The sequence below is a fragment of the Piliocolobus tephrosceles genome, chromosome 16 (assembly GCF_002776525.5).
Source record: "Piliocolobus tephrosceles isolate RC106 chromosome 16, ASM277652v3, whole genome shotgun sequence".
Taxonomy (NCBI): domain Eukaryota; kingdom Metazoa; phylum Chordata; class Mammalia; order Primates; family Cercopithecidae; genus Piliocolobus; species Piliocolobus tephrosceles.
In genome coordinates, this window is record NC_045449.1 from 56546712 (window position 1) to 56565572 (window position 18861).

Here is an 18861-nt window from a genome sequence, read left to right on the forward strand (position 1 = left end):
GGGCTCACATCTATAATCCCAGCACTTTGGGAGGCCTAGGTGGGCAGGTTTCCTGAGGTCAGGAGTTTGAAACCAGCCTGGCCAACATGGTGAAACCCTGTCTCTACTAAAAATACAAAAATTAGCCGGGCGTGGTGGCAGGTGCCTGTAATCCCAGCTACTCGGGGGGCTGAGGCAGGAGAATCGCTTGAACCCAGGAGGTGGAGGTTGCAGTGAGCCAAGATCGCACCACTGCACTCCAGCCTGGGTAACAAAGCGAGACTCTGTCTAAAAAAAAAAAAAATAGAATCTAATGACCCTGCTCCGACAGGAGGCGGAGCTCAGGCCATAATGCTCCCTTGGCCCGCCGCTCACCTCCTCACAGGCCAGGGATCCCTGGTTTGTGGGACAGCCTCTTCCACTAGCTTTAAGCTCCTGGAGGGCAGGGCCACTAGCACCTGCCATACCCTTTAATACACTTGCACGTGGCAGGGACATCCTGAGTGTCGGCTGGACTGAACTGAATACCCTCTCCCTTTAGCTGTCACTTCTTGCTAGTACTGGTGTGACCTTGCTGCTTCCAAGTGCATGATGAATTCTACTTGCTATTAAGTTGGGCCTCAGCATAGCTCTGAAACTACTTCTGTGAAACCAAATCCTTGAAAGACTTCTTGTGACAGATCCTCTCAAAATCTGCATTATTTCTGGGCTTACCATTTTTTACCCCAGATCTGCCATCTGCATCAATAAGGGTGGTGCTGGAGCTAATTATTAATAGTCAGAGCTCTCAGTGGTTAAGTGCCTACTGTGTCATGTACTGTTATCTTTAATCCTTAAAATGACCCCCAAACACAGGCTTTGTATTACCACTTTACAGTAGAGTAAGTTGAGGCCAGAAGGTTATCAGAGCTGGAATCTGACATCTCCCCCTTATCTGAATCCCACCCTTGCCTTTATGACTCCAGAGCTTCCCTACACCCTTTCTTTTCTTTTTTTGAGATGGAGTTTCGCTCTTGTTGCCCAGGTTGGAGTGCAGTGGCATGATCTCAGCTCACTGCAGCCTCTGCCTCCCGGGTTCAAGTGATTCTCCTGCCTCAGCCTCCCGAGTAGCTGGGATTACAGGCATGCGCCACCATGCCCAGCTAATTTTATATTTTTAGTAGAGACAGGATTTCTCTATGTTGGTCAGGCTGGTCTCAAACTCCCGACCTCAGGTGATTCGCCCGCCTCGGCCTCCCAAAGTGCTGGGATTACAGGCATGAGCCACCGTGCCCGGCCAACACCCTTTATTTTCCATCACACTGCCTCTGAGCAGAAAATCATTAGATATCATTCATTTTCTAAGAAAGAGTCTTCACTTGATGAGAGATTTCCTACCTAGGGTTTTTTGTTTGTTTGTTTTGAAACCTTATGGAGCTAACGAAAGTGGGAAAAAAGAAATGTAAAATTACAGAGTTAGAAGCTGCCGCTAATAGATCATTGAAGAATAAAGATAAAAGTGTCCTAGGGCCAGGCGTGGTGGCTCACGCCCATAATCCCAGCACTTTGGGAGGCCGAGGTGGGCGGATCACGAGGTCAGGAGATCGAGACCAACCCTGGCTAACACCGTGAAAGCCCCTCTCTACTAAAAATACAAAAAACTAGCCGAGTGTGGTGGCGGGCGCCTGTAGTCCCAGTTACTCGGGAGACTGAGGCAGGAGAATGGCATGAACCCAGGAGGTGGAGCTTGCAGTGAGCAGAGATGGCGCCACCGCACTCCAGCCTGGGCGACAGAGCAAGACTCCATCTCAAAAAAGAAAATGTATCCTAGAGATGATCATGTAAGTTCAAAGGGCAAGACAATGGATGTCAGACAACACTCGGAAGGGTGTTTAGCAGAAAGCAAGACAAATCCTTGTCCCCGTCTTCCCAGTGCTTGGCCCAGGCACTGTTGTCCTAGCCTTTGATGGCCCAAATAAATCTTCCCATTTAAAGATCCCCCAGAGTGTGGGCAGGTGTGTGTGAATCTGCAGTGCCAAGCTGGGAGGGTGCTGGAGGCTGCTCCAAGGAGAGCCAGCTGTCCTGGTTCTCAGATACTGTTCTCTCCCGGCCCTCGAAGACCCCCCAGGACCTGCTGCTGAGGGGCACACAGTGGCCTTTCTGGGTTTGTGGATGGAAGGGTGAGGCTGGCCATTACATCCCCACCTCTGCCCCACAGTGTTTCCAGGTCCAGGGCCAGGACCCCCAGAGCCGGGTGAAGTGGTCAGAGGCACAGTTCTCCTGTGAACAGCAAGAGGCCCAGCTGGTCACCATCACAAACCCCTTAGAGCAAGGTAGGGACAGCCTGTGGAGAGCCTTCAGTATCCTCTGACGCTGTCCCCACAAATAGCTATAGCAGAGTCACTCACAACTGTCTTCTGGGGACTGTAGCGTTCATCACAGCCAGCCTGCCCAATGTGACCTTTGACCTTTGGATTGGCCTCCACGCCTCGCAGAGGGACTTCCAGTGGGTGGAGCAGGAGCCTCTGATGTATGCCAACTGGGCACCTGGGGAGCCCTCTGGCCCTAGCCCTGCTCCCAGCGGCAACAAACCGGTGAGGATGCCCTCCGTGTTCCCCTCCGCACCCCACTGCCCTAAACCTGTGGGGCTGCCTTTGCCCCAGTGTCTCCCCTTGCCCCGGGGTCTCCCTTCTTCCAGCCTCTTTGCTCACACTGTAGCCTTTTGGGGGCAGTAGCACAGGGGGGCAGCTGCTGGGGCTCCCCTGAGCAGCTCCCTCCCCTCAGACCAGCTGTGCAGTGGTCCTGCACAGTCCCTCAGCCCACTTCACTGGCCGCTGGGACGATCGGAGCTGCACGGAGGAGACCCATGGGTTCATCTGCCAGAAGGGCACGGGTATGTGTCACCAGTTACCTGGGAAACCCCAGCGGGGCCCTGGCACTGGGCTGGATGCTGGGGCCATGCCAGGAGGAAGGAATCATGGTCCCTGGCAGAGCGGGGCTCTGCTTTGGAAGTAGATGGGCAGAAAGGCAAGGTGCCAATACGATGGAAAGGCAGTAGCACCCACGGGTCTCAGGAGGAAGATTTGGGGGTATGGAGGGCTCGTTGGGTCGGGGGGAAAGCTAGATGCTGGGCTGCATGAAGTGCTGGCATGTGTGGCATCAAGGACCTTGACGTTGCAGGTCCAAGACACCTCTAGCTCCATGCGTAGGTGGCCTCCGCCCTGGGTTCCTTGGGTAGGAGGAGGTCAAGGCCCTCGCCTCCCTGTCCATTTGTTAGCAAACAAGTATTATTAATAATAACGGGGCTGACACCTACCGAGCCTTGGTCTGGGCCAAGCGCCGAGCCTGGTGGAGACCTGGTCTTTGCCTGGTGTCCGGCCTTCTCCTGGCCTTGTGCCTGGGAATGGGGTGAGGGAAGCAGAGCTCAGCCTGAACCCTGACCCCTTCCCTGTAGACCCCTCCCTGAGCCCGTCCCCAGCAGCGCTGCCCCCCGCCCCGGGCACTGAGCTCTCCTACCTCAACGGCACCTTCCGGCTGCTTCAGAAGCCCCTGCGCTGGCACGATGCCCTCCTGCTGTGCGAGAGCCGCAATGCCAGCCTGGCCTACGTGCCTGACCCCTACACCCAGGCCTTCCTCACGCAGGCTGCCCGAGGGCTGCGCACACCACTCTGGATCGGGCTGGCTGGCGAGGAGGTGGGCTCCTGACGCTCTTGCCCTGGGCCCCAGCCTTGCCCGGGTTCCCCTCCCTGCCCCTTCCTGCCCCCCGCCTTATCCGCATCCCATTCTGACTATTCCCTTCCTCCCACCCCATGGCCCCCCGTGCCCAGGGCTCTCGGCGGTACTCCTGGGTCTCAGAGGAGCCGCTGAACTATGTGGGCTGGCAGGACGGGGAGCCCCAGCAGCCGGGGGGCTGTACCTACGTGGATGTGGACGGGGCCTGGCACACCACCAGCTGTGACACCAAGCTGCAGGGGGCTGTGTGCGGGGTTAGCAATGGTGAGTGCTGCTAACACCTGCCAGGGCGGGGTGTGGGCAAGGTGTTGGTGGCCCCGGGGAGGGTGCTGGGCCACTTCCTAATCCTGTACCCCCACAGGGCCCCCTCCTCCCCGAAGAATAAGCTACCATGGCAGCTGTCCCCAGGGGCTGGCAGACTCCGCGTGGATCCCCTTCCGGGAGCACTGCTACTCCTTCCACATGGAGCTGCTGCTGGGCCACAAGGAGGCGCGACAGCGCTGCCAGAGAGGTGGGTGACCAGGCCAGAGCCCACACATGGCAGGCAGTGGCACCTCCTCTCGTGGGCACTCAGATCCATGAGTACATCCCCACGCTGCTTTCTCCCCATCAGCACTTGCAGAAGACGCCCTCGTGTTCTCACATGCAGGGACCATACATGACACTATGTGCATATGCTGCCCCCCACGCACGTGCACACGTGCACACACACGCAGGAATCCACAGACTCCACAGCATCCTCCACTCAGGCTGCAGAGAAGAGGGCTGGGGCAGCTCTGGGGGTGCTCTGTGCCCCGGACACCCATCCGCCCTGATGTGGGCCTTCCTTGCCTCCAGTGGGCGGGGCAGTCCTGTCTATTCTGGATGAGATGGAGAACGTGTTTGTCTGGGAGCACCTGCAGAGCTATGAGGGCCAGAGTCGGGGCGCCTGGCTGGGCATGAACTTCAACCCTAAAGGTGGGTGCCCTGTGTGTGTGGTGGGGAGATCAGGCCTCGGGCTATAGGGGGCTGCCCTCCACTCTGCCCTGAGCCTTGCCCTGGGGCTTGTCAGGTGGGGGGGAGTTGGTTCTAGAACAGGCCTGCTCTCTGCCACCTACTCCTGCCCCACCTTGTCCCTGCTCCCTCAGTGCCTTCTTTCCGGCAGGAGGCACCCTGGTCTGGCAGGACAACACAGCTGTGAACTACTCCAACTGGGGGCCCCCCGGCTTAGGCCCCAGCATGCTGAGCCACAACAGCTGCTACTGGATCCAGAGCAACAGCGGGCTATGGCGCCCCGGCGCTTGCACCAACGTCACCATGGGCGTCGTTTGCAAGCTTCCTCGTGGTGAGTGCTGGGCAGGCCCACGCTCAGCCTCCTTCCACCCCGTGCTGCACGTCCTGGGCTGGGGCTGGGGGCTGCTACACAATCTGCAGGGGACACAGCCGATGGGAAGGCCTGAACAGACCAGACTAGGGGCAGCTGGGACCCCCCCAGGATAAATTAGTCTGTGGGACGGACTGGACCTGAAGCTTATCATCCAAACTAGACCACAAGGCTCGGGGGGTCAGCAACCCCCTGTCACTTTGTAATGGTCAAGGGCATGGACAGCGTTCAAGTCCTGGCCATGTCACTTATCAATGGCGTGACCGTGGGCAGAATCTGTGGCCTCAGTCTCCTCATATGTAAAATGGGAAGAATAGTAGTCCCAGACTGGTGTGGTGGCTCAACGCCTGTAATCCCAGCACTTTGGGAGGCTGAGGTGGGCGGGTCACTTGAGGTCAAGGAGTTCAAGACCAGCCTGGTCAACATGGTGAAACCCCATCTCTACCAAAAAGTATAAAAATTAGCCAGGCGTGGTAGCACATGCCTGTAGTCCCAGCTACTTGGGAGGCTGAGGCATGTGAATTGCTTGAACCCTGGAGGCGGAGGCTGCAGTGAGCCGAGATCGCACCACTGCACTCCAGCCTGGGCAACAGAACAAGACCTGTCTCAAAAAAATAAAAAAAAGAAAAAAGTCCTGACCTCCTAGAGTGCTAGTGAAGATGAGGTGAGTTAGGGAAGGGGCTGACATCCAGGCCTCCCGTGAGGGCTGGGCTGAGACCCAGCTGAGTACAGCGTGGCGTTTTCCCTTTCTGGGGGAACCTGAAGTCCTGTCACTTGGGCCTGTGCCCCCACAGTAACCAGAGGTAGGATGGGAGGGGGAACTAGAGCCTCTTTCTCCCCAGACCTCCCGGCCCAGGCCTATGTGCTTTCTACGTTACTTAAGTGATTATTACAGTGATCACTGCTGTTCTTAACTGGCCTCCTCCTCTTGCCCACAGCTGAGCAGAGCAGCTTCTCCCCATCAGGTGAGTGAAAGGCAATACCTCCGGGTGGGCAGGCAGGAAGCACTGCCGGGCCTAATGCCCACCTGACCTTTCATGCCCACTCGCCTTGGCAGCGCTTCCAGAGAACCCAGCGGCCCTGGTGGTAGTGCTGATGGCGGTGCTGCTGCTCCTGGCCTTGCTGACTGCGGCCCTCATCCTTTACCGGAGACGCCAGAGCATCGAGCGCGGGGCCTTTGAGGGTGCCCGCTACAGCCGCAGCAGCTCCAGCCCCACCGAGGCCACTGAGAAGAACATCCTGGTGTCAGACATGGAAATGAATGAGCAGCAAGAATAGAGCCAGGCGCGTGGGCAGGGCCAGGGCGGGAGGAGCTGGGGAGCTGGGGCCCTAGGTCAGTCTGGCCCCCCACCAGCTGCCTGTCCAGTTGGCCTATGGAAGGGTGCCCTTGGGAGTCGCTGTTGGGAACCGGAGCTGGGCAGGGCCTGGACTGGTGGGGTGCCACCCTCCCACGAGGGCTGGGCTGAGACCCAGCTGAGTGCAGCGTGGCGTTTCCCTTTCTGGGGGGGCCTGAGGTCTTGTCACCTGGGCCTGTGCCCCCACAGTAACCAGAGGTAGGATGGGGGGGGGAACGAGAGCCTCTTTCTCCCCAGAGCCCCCGGCCCAGGCCTGTTGATATGCGCCCCAGGACCCCCTTCTTTGCAGAGCCTGAGGAGCCTCCCCTGTCCCCTTGGGCAGATCTGTTGCATCTCTCTTCCCACCTGGCAGCCTGAGCTCTGTGCCCCTCACCCTGCTCCCTCTCACTCCTCCTCCCCCACCCCTTCCTTCTGAGCCGGGCCCTGGGGATTGGGGAGCCCTCTTGTTCCTGGTGAGGGTCAGCTGAAGGGCTGAGCATCCGTCACTCCTGTTCCTGCTGGGGGCGCTGTGGGGCCTGGCAGGAGGGGCCTAGGTGGGTCGGGCCTGAGAACCAGGGCACGGGTGTGGTGTCTTTTGGGCTGGAGACAAGACTGGGGAGAGACACCCCAACCTCCCAGGGTGGGAGCTGGGCTGGGCTGGGGTGTCATCTCCTGCCGGGCGGGGGAGGGCTTTGCCCCGGAAGAGTCCCCTGTGGGGACCAAAATAAGATCCCTAACATCTCCAGCTCCTGGCTCTGGTTTGGAGCAAGGGAAGGGGTTGCCAGAGTCCTGGGGGCCCCAGAGGGGCAGGAGTCTGGGAGGGCCTGGAGTTGCCACCCTCTAGTGGGTCCAGGAGGAGCAGCACCCGAGCCCTGGAGTGGCCCAGTACCCTTCCAAGAGGCCACAGTCGCAGCCAGGACGAAGTATGCGGCCCATCCTGGTGCGACAGCGTGGGACAATGTGAACGTGGACTCGAAGACATGGCCCTTTCTCTGTAGTTGATTTTTTCAATGTGCCGTTATTGTTTTTAAAAGGGAAAAAGAAAAGCAAACAAATAAAACACCTTTAAGAGGCTTGAAAGAGAAGGTTCTGCCTTGTCCTGTGGTGAGCCTGCTTCTTCACATCCGTCCCTTCGGAGATAACTGTCGTTTTGGAGCTTGTACCACACGTGTTTTCTGCAGCTGGCCGTTTTGCTTCTGTCTTTGGGCCTCTAGGGGACGCTCTCACCACCCCCCACCCCGATCTTCAGGAGCTCACCCCTCTGGGCCTGCGCCTCCCTCTGTCTGTTCCTGGGGGCTCGAATGTGGGTGAGAACTCAGGAGCCAGGCTATCTGCTGCTGAGCAGCCAGCCGTGCAAGCTTGGGCAACTTAGCACACCTCTCAACATGTGCACAGTGGGGAGAACCGGACCCACCTCCTAGGGTTGTTTTAAGGATATGTGAGGATCAAGGGAGATCATCTGTGCAGAGCACTTAGAACAGTGTCTCTGGGCTCTGTAAGCGCTAGGCGTTACTGACGTTTCTAGGCTGCGGACACTTGATGTCTCCAGGCCGGCCCTGGGTGGGGGCTCCACATCACCGTCTTTACAAGGCAGCCATCACACCTGCCCTCTAACGGCCTGAAAGTTCACGTGTCCTTAGGAAGCCTGGGCTCTGAAACCACAGGAGGCAGAATTGACAGCAGGACCTTGACTCATCTGCTGGTTCATTCAGCTGGTATTTGAGCTGCAGATGCCAACAAAGGAAGGTTAACCAACGCCAGTCGGGCGAACCAGGGGGAAGCTGCTGGTGTGACCTGTGTGGCTGGGGAGAGTCTCACTAGAGGGACTGTGATTGACCACAGCCTGAAGGAGGTGGGGGAGTGAGCAATAAAAATATCTGGGCCAGACTGGGCGCGGTGGCTCACGCCTGTAACCCTGCACTTTGGGAGGCTGAGGCGGGCGGATCACGAGGTCAGGAGATCGAGACCATCCTGGCTAACACGGTGAAACCCCGTCTCTACTAAAAATACAAAAAAATTAGCCGGGCGTGGTGGCGGGCGTTTGTAGTCCCAGCTACTCAGGAGGTTGAGGCAGGAGAATGGTGTGAACCCGGTAGGCGGAGCTTGCAGTGAGCCGAGATCATGCCACTGCACTCCAGCCTGGGCGACAGAGCAAGACTCTTGTCTTAAAAAAAAAAAAAAAAAATCTGGGCCAGGGCTAGGGGGTGTCTCTGGTGCTTTAGGGGACCAGCAAGGAGACGAGATGGGCTGGGGCTGAGAGGAGTCAGAGGCAGGGCCGGATTGTCCAAGGCCTTGAAGGCAGTGGTAGAATATAGCATTATTTTCAGGATAGTGGTAAGTCAGTGGGAATGGCTAATCGGGCTGACCTTTTAACAAGATCATTCTGGCTAGGAGATGAGAAACAGACAATGGATGGGAAACGGGGGAGTGAAAGCAGGAAGGCTGGTGCGGAAGCTCTTGTAATCAATCAGGCACAACAAGACTGTGGTTTGTTGGGATCAGGACTGCAGCAGTGGTCAGATTCTGTGTGTGTGTGTGTGTGTGTGTGTGTGTGTGCGCGCGCGCACACACACGCACGTGAGTTTTGCCCTGTTCATATTTAAAATAAGTTTCCACTTTTATGAATGGACAATGAATGCAGTCACGCAATTGAAACCTAAATGATATCCCAAGATAGATGTTGAGCAAGTCCTGCCCCTGCCTGGCCCCCTCCAGCCTGTACCCTCCTTCCCTGTCAGTTTCCTGTCTTTCCAGTGTTTCTTTGTGAAAGCAAACGAATGCCAGATTTTACTGAAGGGATGGCGGATGCCCTTGCTGGGGATGGGATCTGCCTGGGGAAAGGCAATGGGAGTCAAGAAGCACTCCAAGCTTCCTGCCCGGACTGCAGGGTTAATGGGGTGCCCTTTCCTGAGACAGGAGCCCTAGGGAGAACCCATGAGCTGCTGGTCTGAGTCCAGGACTACGGTGGAGCCCAGGGGACCCCCTCTAGCAATCCTCTCTGCCAGTAGCGGCAGGACCCATGGAGGGGGCTTAGTCACTCAGGGGAGGGAGCCCCAGTCCCGTGGGAGGTTCACCCGGGAGTGAGTCGCTGTTTAACCCTACAGCCGGAACAGCTCCCTTTGTGAGTTAAGGGCCCTGCCACTGGCCACGGTAAGAGGTGAAGCCAGCTGAACCTCCTGGGTGAAGCAGGGACTTGGAGAACTTTTCTTTCAAGAGGTTTGTAAAATACTCCAATCAGCACTCTGTAAAAACATGCCAATTGGTGCTCCGTAGCTAGCTAGAGGTTTGTAAAATGCACCAATCAGTGCTCTGTAAAAACACGCCAATCAGTGCTCTGTAGTTGGTTAGAGGTTTCTAAAATGGACCAATCAGCACTCTGTAAAGTGGACCAATCAGCAGGACATGGGCAGGGACAAATAAGGGAATAAAAGCTATGTCTCCCCTGCCCACATACACACCCCACCCCCGGGAGCAACCCAGTCAGGTCCTCTTCCACTCTGTGGAAGCTTTGTTCTTTCACTCTTCACAATAAATCTTGCTGTTGCTCCTCACCCTTTGGGTCTGTGCCACCTTTAAGAGCTGTAACACTAGGCTGGGCGTGGTGGCTCACGCCTGTAATCCCAGCACTTTGGGAGGCCGAGACAGGTGGATCACCAGGTCAGGAGATCAAGACCATCCTGGCAAACATGGAGCTTGCGGTGAGCCAAGATCACGCCACTGCACTCCAGCCTGGGTGACAAAGTCAGACTCCGTCTCAAAAAAGAAAAAAAAAAAAAAGAAAAAAAAAGAGTTGTAACACTCACCAGGAAGGTCTGTGGCTTCATTCTTGTGGTCAGTGACACCACGAACCCACTGGAAGGAACCAACTCCAGACACAACACCACAAGAAACATTGGGGGAGAGGCCCCCCCAGACCCTAGTGACTCTAACCTTGGGAGAGAAGAAAGGTCGAGGGGTTAGGTCAGGGTCACTAGCTTGACGGGTGGGAGGGAGCAGCGGAGGGACTGAGGACCCAAGTGGCCAGAGCTGCCCTCGTCAGTGGCTGGTGCCTGCTGTCCTCACATCTCTCTGCCTTCCTCAGGTGACGAGTCTCCTGAGGGCCCTGCACCCACCTGCAAGCATTTCAGACAGCGTCACGAGTGCCTGGAGGCTACCCCTAAACCTCGTTCTAAGCCTGTCCAGAGATGACTAAGGGATGCTCCTGTACCTCTCTGAAGAGGCAGGAGGCAGGCTCTGGGTGCTGGCCACTGGCCCTCTGCCTCAGGACAGCCCTGGTGGCAGTCTCCTTCCTTTCTGCTCATTTCATTTCAATACATCAAGCACCTCCTCTACATACCAGGCTCTTTGCTGGGTGGCAGATGCCCCCAAGCCTATCCTGGCGGGCCTGGGCAATGAGCACTCTATGCCAGGTGCTAGGCCCAGCCTTCACTTCCAGGGTTAACCCGCCCCGCTCTGGCCACCTGGATCCTTGAATGAATGGGAGAATACGGCCGATCTCCAGAGAACAGCATTCTCTCAACCTCTTCTTGTTGCACCAGAGATGGCCTCCTCGAAGGCGTACTGGCAGAGCTGGCCTGACCCAGCGGGCAGCCCTGTGAGGCCGCAGGGGCGAGGAGCCGCCAGCCATACCACATGGCTCTCCTGGAATGGAGTTGCCTGAGCTTGGCCAAGCTGCCTTGAGCACCAGGGCTGGAGTCCACTGCAGGTACAAGGCAAAGAATTGCGTCTTGAGGGAGGGCCTGGAGGAAGGCAGGCGGGAGGGAGGGCGGGGAAAGGACGGCAGGGAAATGAAGCGGCTGTGAAAGACCAGCACCAGATGAAAGTACTGAGATGTTCAGGACAGGCCTGATTTTCTTTATCTTAGGGGCTGGAACTGCCAAGAGGCCCCGGGAAAAGACTGCAGGCTTCACTTCCACCAGAACCAGCACCATTTGAGGGGCAGATCTCAATCCTTCCTTGTCCAGGCAGGCAGGTGGGATGCCAGCACTGGAGAAAGGGGAGGAGGAGGAGCGGTGGGCAGGCCTTTCCTGATGGAGGTGGACACACTGGGGGCACTGAGGTTCAAGGCCACACAGTGAGGAGTGCAAAACCTTAACTGTCTCCTTGCATCGGCTGATGGTAGAGCTTTAGTTATAGCCATTTCAGGGAAATCCTGGTCAGTTAAGCTTTTCTAGTGCAGTTGGGATTTTCGCCTATATTTCCAGGTGCCTCTGAGGTCCTATGGCGCGTCCAGGTTTCACAGCTGGGGGAGGGGCCTCTGGTCCCCGATCATCTGTGTCCATGCTGGCTTATGCAGGGGTGTCCTGCCCTTCTGCATCTGCCTCAGGGACTTGGGGAAGCTTGGATGGTGTCTTTCCTCATACTGGGGCTGCAGGGGGCTCAGGACACTGCCTCTGTCCTGCTATTCCCTCATGACAATGATAACAACAAAATGTGTATTATGTACTAAGTACACGCCCTATTCTAACTGCTTAACACGTATGAACTCAGTCTTCCCAATACAACATCAGGTAGGTGCCACTGTCCCCCCTTTACAGATGAGAAGTCTAAGGCACAAAGGTGAAGAACTTGCCATGCCAGCTCTCCTCCCTGCACTAGAAAAAGTGCTGTGGGGTGGGCAACAGGGTTGCAGAGAGCCCCTCGAGATCTTGCAGTCAGGCTTGGGGATTGAAGAAATTTGTCTCAACCTCTCATCTCTGTAGAGAGTTTTAGGGCTATTTTGAGACTTGAGGGCTAAGCATGACCTCTTTCCTTCTGAGCCTCCATGGCCTCCCTTCCCAAAGCAGTGGAGGAGGGACACCTGGGTCTCCTGGGTTGTGGGGTACAATGCATAGAAATAAAGTGGGGCTTGGCTGATGTATTAGACATTTATACCATTGGAGAATGCTTTATTTTATATTTTATTAATATTTATTTTTATTTTTTATTTTTTTTGAGACGGAGTCTTCCTCTGTCACCCAGGCTGGAGTGCAGTGGCGCGATCTCAGCTCACTGCCTCCCAGGCTTAAGTGATTCTCCTGTGTCAGCTCCCTGAGTAGCTGAGATTACAGGCACCCTCCACCAGGCTTGGCTAATTTTTTTTTTATTTTTAGTAGAGACCAGGTTTGACCATGTTGGCCAGGCTGGTCGTGAACTCCTGTCCTCAAGTGATCCCCCTGCCTCGGCCTCCCAAAGTGCTAGGATTATAGGCGTGAGCCACCGCACCTGGCCTCATCACTGCCTTTTAATAAATGAGACTGTCCTCTTGGAATCTCAAGCCATGAAAAGCTCCATATGGCAGGCAGACTCCTGCCAGGAAATCAAATTGATAGTGTGGGTAGTCACCAGCCCCGCAATGTCTACCCCACCCTGGACCTCATGGAAAGCATTCCTGGTTGGGTTAAACCCCTGAAACAGTTTTTTGTAGAGAGAATACAGTTTTGGCCGGGCGCCGTGGCTCACGCCTGTAATCCCAGCACTTTGGGAGGCCAAGGTGGGCGGATCATGAGGTCAGGAGATTGAGACCATCCTGGCCAACATGGTGAAACCCCGTCTCTACTAAACACACAAAAATTAGCTGGGTATGGTGGCGAGTGCCTGTAATCCCAGCTACTCGGGAGGCTGAGGCATGAGAATCGCTTGAACCCGGGAGACAGAGGTTGCAGTGAGCCGAGACCATGCCACTGCACTCCAGCCTGGTGACAGAGGGAGACCCCATCCCAAAAAAAAAAAAAAAAAAGAGTACAGTTTTCAAAAACCTAATGATTTTCTGATGTAAACCTGTGATGGTCTTCTCAGCTGCCTCAAACACTGCCACATCCTACTGTGGAGTCGAGCTGTCAGGATGTTTACGCGGCCACCTCAAATTCCATTCAGCTCTCTACAAAACTTATTTTTAGATGTGCACCGTCCCTTCTTATACATTCCTCAGTACTGGATCCTGGACAAATCTTTAGTCAACCTTAAAGTTCAATTCAAATGGCTCATTTTCTCATAGAGCTTGAGGCTATGTTTGTTGAGTGGAGGAACTTGAGGTTTTAGGAATTCTATTTAGATCATGGAGATATTTTCAACTCAAATGGCTCTTAACTTTGATCTTGGGTCTAGGCTGCCTGGTTGAACCTACTACTGGTTTTCTTTTTCTTTTTCTTTTTGAGACGGAGTTTTGCTGTTTTGCCCAGGTTGGACTGCAATGGCGCAATCTTGGCACACTGCAACCTCTGCCTCCTGCGTTCAAGCAATTCTCCTGCCTCAGCCTCCCAAGTAGCTGGGTTTACAGGCATGTGCCACCATGCCTCGCTAATTTTTTTTGCATTTAGTAGAGTTGGGTTTTCGCCATGTTGGTCAGGCTGGTCTCAAACTCCTGACCTCAGGTGATCCACCTGCCTCTGCCTCCCAGTGCTGGGATTACAGGCGTGAGCCGCTGTGCCTGGCGAACCTACTGGTTTTCAAGAGTTGCATCACTTTAACTGGAACATATCGGAAGAGTAGGACCAGATTTTAAGGTGATTCAAGCCTAGCCTTCCTAAAACCCTACTGATTCCTTAATTCAGCTCAGGGCACCCCTTTGCAGCAAAATCTCACCCTTTGAGACTCCCAGGAGAGGATGGGTCAGGGAAGGAGGGGCCTTTCCTGGTCTGAGAAGTCTTAAAGGCAGAGGGGAGAAGTGCCACCTCCTCTTCATTTCATCTCTCTCGTCCTCCTCTCTCAGCCCTTTTTCTGTCCCTCCCTCCATTTTTAATCTATAGAGGCAACGAGCTTTAGCAAATTTATCCAGTTGTGTAAACGTTGCCGCAAAGCAGCTTTATAACATCTCCCTCACCCCCAAAAGTCTCCTGGACCCTATTTGCAGTCAATCCCTGCCCCTTCCCCAGCCCCCGGCAACTACCGATCTGCTTGCTGTCTCTCTAGTTTTGCCTTTTCTAGAAATTGTATAAATCATATACTGTGTAGTCTTTGCCGTCTGGCTTCTCTCACTGAGCGTAACGTTTCTGCATGTACCACAGTTTGTCCCCTCCATCTTTTATTATTAGTATCATCATCATCATTTCAGACCGGGTCTTGTAGCCCTGTCTACAAGGCTGCAGTGCAGTGGTGTGATCATGGCTCCCTGCAACCTTGACCTCCTAGGCTCATGTGATCTTCCTATCTCAGCCTCCTGAGTAGCTGGACCCACGAGGGCGTGCCACTACACATGGCTAATTTTTTTATTTTTTCTGTAGAGACAGGGTCTTGCTATGACCCAGGCTTATCTCAAATTTCTGGGCTCAAGTGGTCTGCCTGCCTTGGTCTCCCAAAGTGCTGAGATTACAGACAAGAGCCACCATACCTGGCCCTTTTATTATTTATTTATTTATTTATTTTTCATATGGAGTCTTGCTTTGTTGCCCAGGCTGGAGTGCAGTGGCGTGATCTCAGCTCACTGCAACCTCTACCTCCCAAGTAGCTGGGACTACAGGTGTCCACCACCACGCCCAGCTAAATTTTTTTTTGGTATTTTTAGTAGAGACGGGGTTTTGCCATGTTGGCCAGGCTGGTCTCCAAGTCCTGACCTCAAGTGATCCATCCTTCTCAGCTTTGCAAAATGCTGGGATTACAGGTGTGAGCCACCACGTCCAGCCCTTTTATTATTTTTTGGCTTAACTTTGTTTCTCCCTCTCTCTCTCTCACACACACACATGTACTCAAATACACTCATGCACACATAATTTTCTCACTAACCCTCTGACCTTTCACCCCAAGTCCTGACTTGGTCTTTGGGTCCTAAGATGCAATTAGGAAAAAAAGTATGGAGTCCACACCCCAGCTGCGTCCTAAGTGGGTACTACAGGGGCAGCCACCATCCAGCCTGCCCCAGCCCATGGGGGCCCAGGATGTAGCATCCCCAGTGATGGCGGGAGCGAGGGAGAAGTGGAGGTGAGGTGGGGACTGTGAGATGTGCTTCCCTCTTCCTCCAACTTGAGACCCTCGGCCTCTGACCAAGGCAAGTGAAATAAGCATGAACAAAATTGGGACAATAAAGTCAGTTTACTGAATGAATACATGGCTCGAGTCCACTCAGGGTGGAGTGAGGCCTGGCAGGCGCCCTCAGCAGTGGGACCCCAGGCCACTGGACCTGGCAGGGCTTCCGGGTCCTCTTGGGCTTCTGGGCCAAAGGGGCAGCAACAGGCCAGCCTGCCAGGGGCTCCACAGTCCCAGGCTGCTTGACCTGTGCTGTCTGGGACTAGACTGGTCGCTGTTGCTGCCCATAGATGCTCAAGGCAGACCCCAAAAGAGAGTGGCACAAGGTGAAAATGCTAACTGTGAACACTTGGTTTCAGTTTCAGTAAAGAAGAGGAGGAAGGGAGGCACTTGGGGACGTAGAAAGAAGGGCTGGCGGGAGAGGGCTCCGCCGAGCTCCATGGTTGGCTTCCTTGCTAGACGACCCGGCTTTGAGAAATGCTGCCTTCATTTCCATCTCCCAACTCCGAATCTGGAAGGCAAGAAGATGTTTCAGGCCGGAGGGCCACAGCAGACTGTGGGGTCTGTCACAGGGGGCATGGCACTGCCGCTCTGTCTTCTCCCACCCCAGCCCTGAGGGCCAGCCACCCAGATGGCCACAGTGCCTGGAACAGTGTGGGGAACAGAGACCTGCAGTCTGGGGCTGAGGAATCTGCAGATTGCCCCATTGGGGTTTCAGCCACACCGGCTTCCCCCAAAGACAGCATCTTGGTCATCTCCACATCCCGACATAGCCTGGTGCAGCACTTGTTTTCAGGCTGAATACCTGCGGGGGCCATTGCTTCCTCTCAGGGTAAGACCCCACTTGAATCCCTGCTTCCTAATTTGGCAGGGAAGGGGGAACTGACACAGGTGTTTCAGGAGTCTTTCAGAAAGCAATGGCTGGAGGCAGAGGGACGCGTGATAGGAGGGAGAAGGGAGGGACAGCAAGAGGCACTGGGTGGCAGTACAATCCAAGTGGAGGAGGTGGAGTTGGTGTGGGGGGGTCTCCTTTATTCTTGGGGGAAACTCTTGTTCTCAATATGTTTCTTTCCCCCTTGGCTTGAGTGAATGATCCCTGACAATTTAGAAACAGTTTAGGCTGGGCGCGGTGGCTCACGCCTGTAATCCCAGTGCTTTGGAAGGCCGAGGCGAGTTAATCACTTGAGGTCAGAAGTTCGAGACCAGCCTGGCCAACATAGCAAACCGCCGTCAACGTAAAATACAAAAAATTAGCCAGGGGTGGTGGCGGGTGTCTGTAATCTCAGCTGCTTAGGAGGCTGAGGTAGGAGAATCGCTTGAACTTGGGAGGCAGAGGTTGCAGAGAGACGAGATCGTGCCACTGCACTCCAGCCTGGGCGACAGAGCGAGACTCCATCTCAAAAAGAAAAATAAAAAAAGAAGAAGAAAAAAGAAAAGAAAGAAAGTTTCTGCCTATTGTGGAAGAAACTGTTGCAAGGAGCAGGAGCAACTGACATGCCCCCAATCCTACCTGGACCCTCTCACCCTTTCAGTTCAAACCAAGGAAGCCCCAGCCTCTGAGCTGCCCCCATCCCCTCATCCATCCTGTGCTTTCTCTAAAAGCCAACAGCCTTGACTGGGTGTTTGGTGAGGCGCTCTGGCCCAGCCTTTGGCCAAGGGCACTCATGCCCGCCCCTGTTCCTGCCCCTGTCCTCATCTGTTTGCGTATCTGCATATTGGCCCCTCCCCCCACCCCTTGTCTTGGTGACACTGGGAAGTTATTTGTGCTACTGGGAAGCAGCTGTCCTGGTGCTGGCTCCTGCGCACACCCAGGGACTCTCCCCAGCTGCCCTAACTTCGGTTTCAGTTGTGGCATTTGTGTGGGGCTTTGGTTCTCACGTGCAGGGGAGGGGACCTAGTCAGCAGTCTGGCATGGGCACCACAGAGCCACAAAGAGGCTGGCACCTCTCTGTGCTACCTGGTGTGCCCTGATGTTTTGCCTTTTCCTCCTGTGTACCTGAACCGAGCTAGGGCAGCAGGTCACAGCTGTGACTCAGCTCTGGCAACCCATATTAACAAAGTGCTGCCAACCAGGCGAGTCATGCTAGGATGCCAGGGGACCAAGGGACTGTGGCCTACGGGGGAGGCTGGATGCCTGTGGCTCTGCCACTGGCTACCCTGGCTGTTGTCTTGAGAATGGCTCTGGCGGGAAGCCAGGCCAGGGCTGCGACTGGTTAGCACCTCAGGATCATCCCTCTGTGCTGGGTTCTCCTTGGCCTTGGTTGTGCCCACCCATGTCTGGGGCGTGAGAAGAGCTGCGGGCAGGTGGAGCGGGCCTGGGCTTCCAGGGGAGAACTGGCTGTCTCCCCTGGAGCCGAGAGCGGCAGGGGAGGGGTGGTGATGGGGTGGATCCTCGAGCGGGTCCCAGCTCCCGGAGGAAGGATGGCAAATGAGTGGGGGTCGCTCCCTCTGTGGGACCATTTGCCTCGGAGCAGCACGGAAGAGCGGCAGGTTCCCTGTCTCCCGTGGAGACTCTTTTTGGAGCACCACCCTAGGGATGCTCTTCTGCTCTCCGGAGACGTCGGTCTTCCCTGCGGCCCGGGCTCGGAGGCCCGGGTGCCCCAAGCCCAGGCTCCACGGTGTGTCGGGAAAGGCTCGGTCCTGCTCGGCGCGGCCCGCCCTGGGCACTAGGGGTCGCCCCTGCCCAGCGGAAGCCACGTGGGTGTGCCCGGCCGGCGCAGGTTTCCCCGGACCGGGAAGAGCGAGGCGTCTCCGGGGCGGGGCTGGGGAGGGGGCGCCTGGGCGCGGCGCCGGGACTCTGCCCTGTCCTCCCGGCCGCGGCTGGACGGAGCGCGGGGCCCCAGCGACCAGGCCGGGCTCCCCGTCGCACCGCTTCCGGAGTGGGAGGCCCTCGCTGAGGCAGACTCTGGGACGCGCGGGGCGGGCGGCGGCGGGGAGCCGCGGGGCCGAGGCGCAGGGCGTTTTCCCCGGAGGTGCTGCGTGCGCCCGCGACACAAAGGTCTTTTAAAAGACCTCGCAGCGCCTTTCCCGGCTGCGGAGGCGGGAGCAGCAGCTGCGCCCGCCCGGGGCACAAGGCCGGGGTCGGGGGCGGCAGCGCGAGGGGACGCTGGGATCGGCCGGACCCCGCGGTGGCGCTCGGGCTGGGGCTCCCGGGCTCCTTTTGTGAGCGGAAGGCAGGGCCTTCCCCGGGTCTCTGAAAATGGTCAGTTCGGCTTCGCAGGGCTGCGTGCCCGGAATAATAAATTGGCTTCTCTAGGGTCGTAATCTGGGCACCACCCCGAGCCGCTCTGAGCTGGTTCGCGCCTTCCAGGCAGCACTATTGGGGGTTCTCAAGAGCACCCCGCGGTCGGCTGTGTCCAGACCACCGGGGTCCGGTTTGAACACGATTCCAGGGCCCCACCCCATCGCCAGAAGCGGAATCTCGGGGCGGGGCCCAGGAATCCGAGTTTTTGGTGAGTTCCTGGGTAATTCTGATGGCAAAGCCCATGTGGGAGCCACTGTTCTAACGGCTTTTGGGACAGGCAGTTGTGAAAT

The 18861-nt window shown here is 56.1% G+C and overlaps 2 protein-coding genes across 4 annotated transcripts in view; one reads left to right on the forward strand and one right to left on the reverse strand.

Moving 5' to 3' along the window:
* The window catches only part of MRC2 (mannose receptor C type 2), a 67955-nt gene extending 60535 nt beyond the window's left edge, over positions 1 to 7420 (forward strand). Inside the window, exons 20-29 of the mRNA XM_026448078.1 lie at positions 2177 to 2291; positions 2389 to 2552; positions 2743 to 2851; positions 3413 to 3651; positions 3786 to 3954; positions 4052 to 4201; positions 4528 to 4647; positions 4835 to 5014; positions 5992 to 6018; positions 6111 to 7420. Coding sequence (XP_026303863.1) covers positions 2177 to 2291; positions 2389 to 2552; positions 2743 to 2851; positions 3413 to 3651; positions 3786 to 3954; positions 4052 to 4201; positions 4528 to 4647; positions 4835 to 5014; positions 5992 to 6018; positions 6111 to 6331 — 1494 coding nt within the window. The 3' untranslated portion in view covers positions 6332 to 7420. The remainder of the gene's footprint in view (positions 1 to 2176; positions 2292 to 2388; positions 2553 to 2742; positions 2852 to 3412; positions 3652 to 3785; positions 3955 to 4051; positions 4202 to 4527; positions 4648 to 4834; positions 5015 to 5991; positions 6019 to 6110) is intronic.
* Positions 7421 to 15374: 7954 nt separating this feature from the next.
* MARCHF10 (membrane associated ring-CH-type finger 10) overlaps positions 15375 to 18861 on the reverse strand; it is a 114121-nt gene continuing 110634 nt past the window's right edge. The window contains exon 11 of one of the 3 annotated variants that reach the window (XM_026448073.2): positions 15375 to 15838. In XM_026448073.2, the coding sequence (XP_026303858.1) occupies positions 15783 to 15838 (56 nt within the window). In that variant the 3' untranslated portion in view covers positions 15375 to 15782. The remainder of the gene's footprint in view (positions 15839 to 18861) is intronic. The other 2 variants (XM_026448074.2, XM_026448072.2) reach the window with 2 other exon arrangements.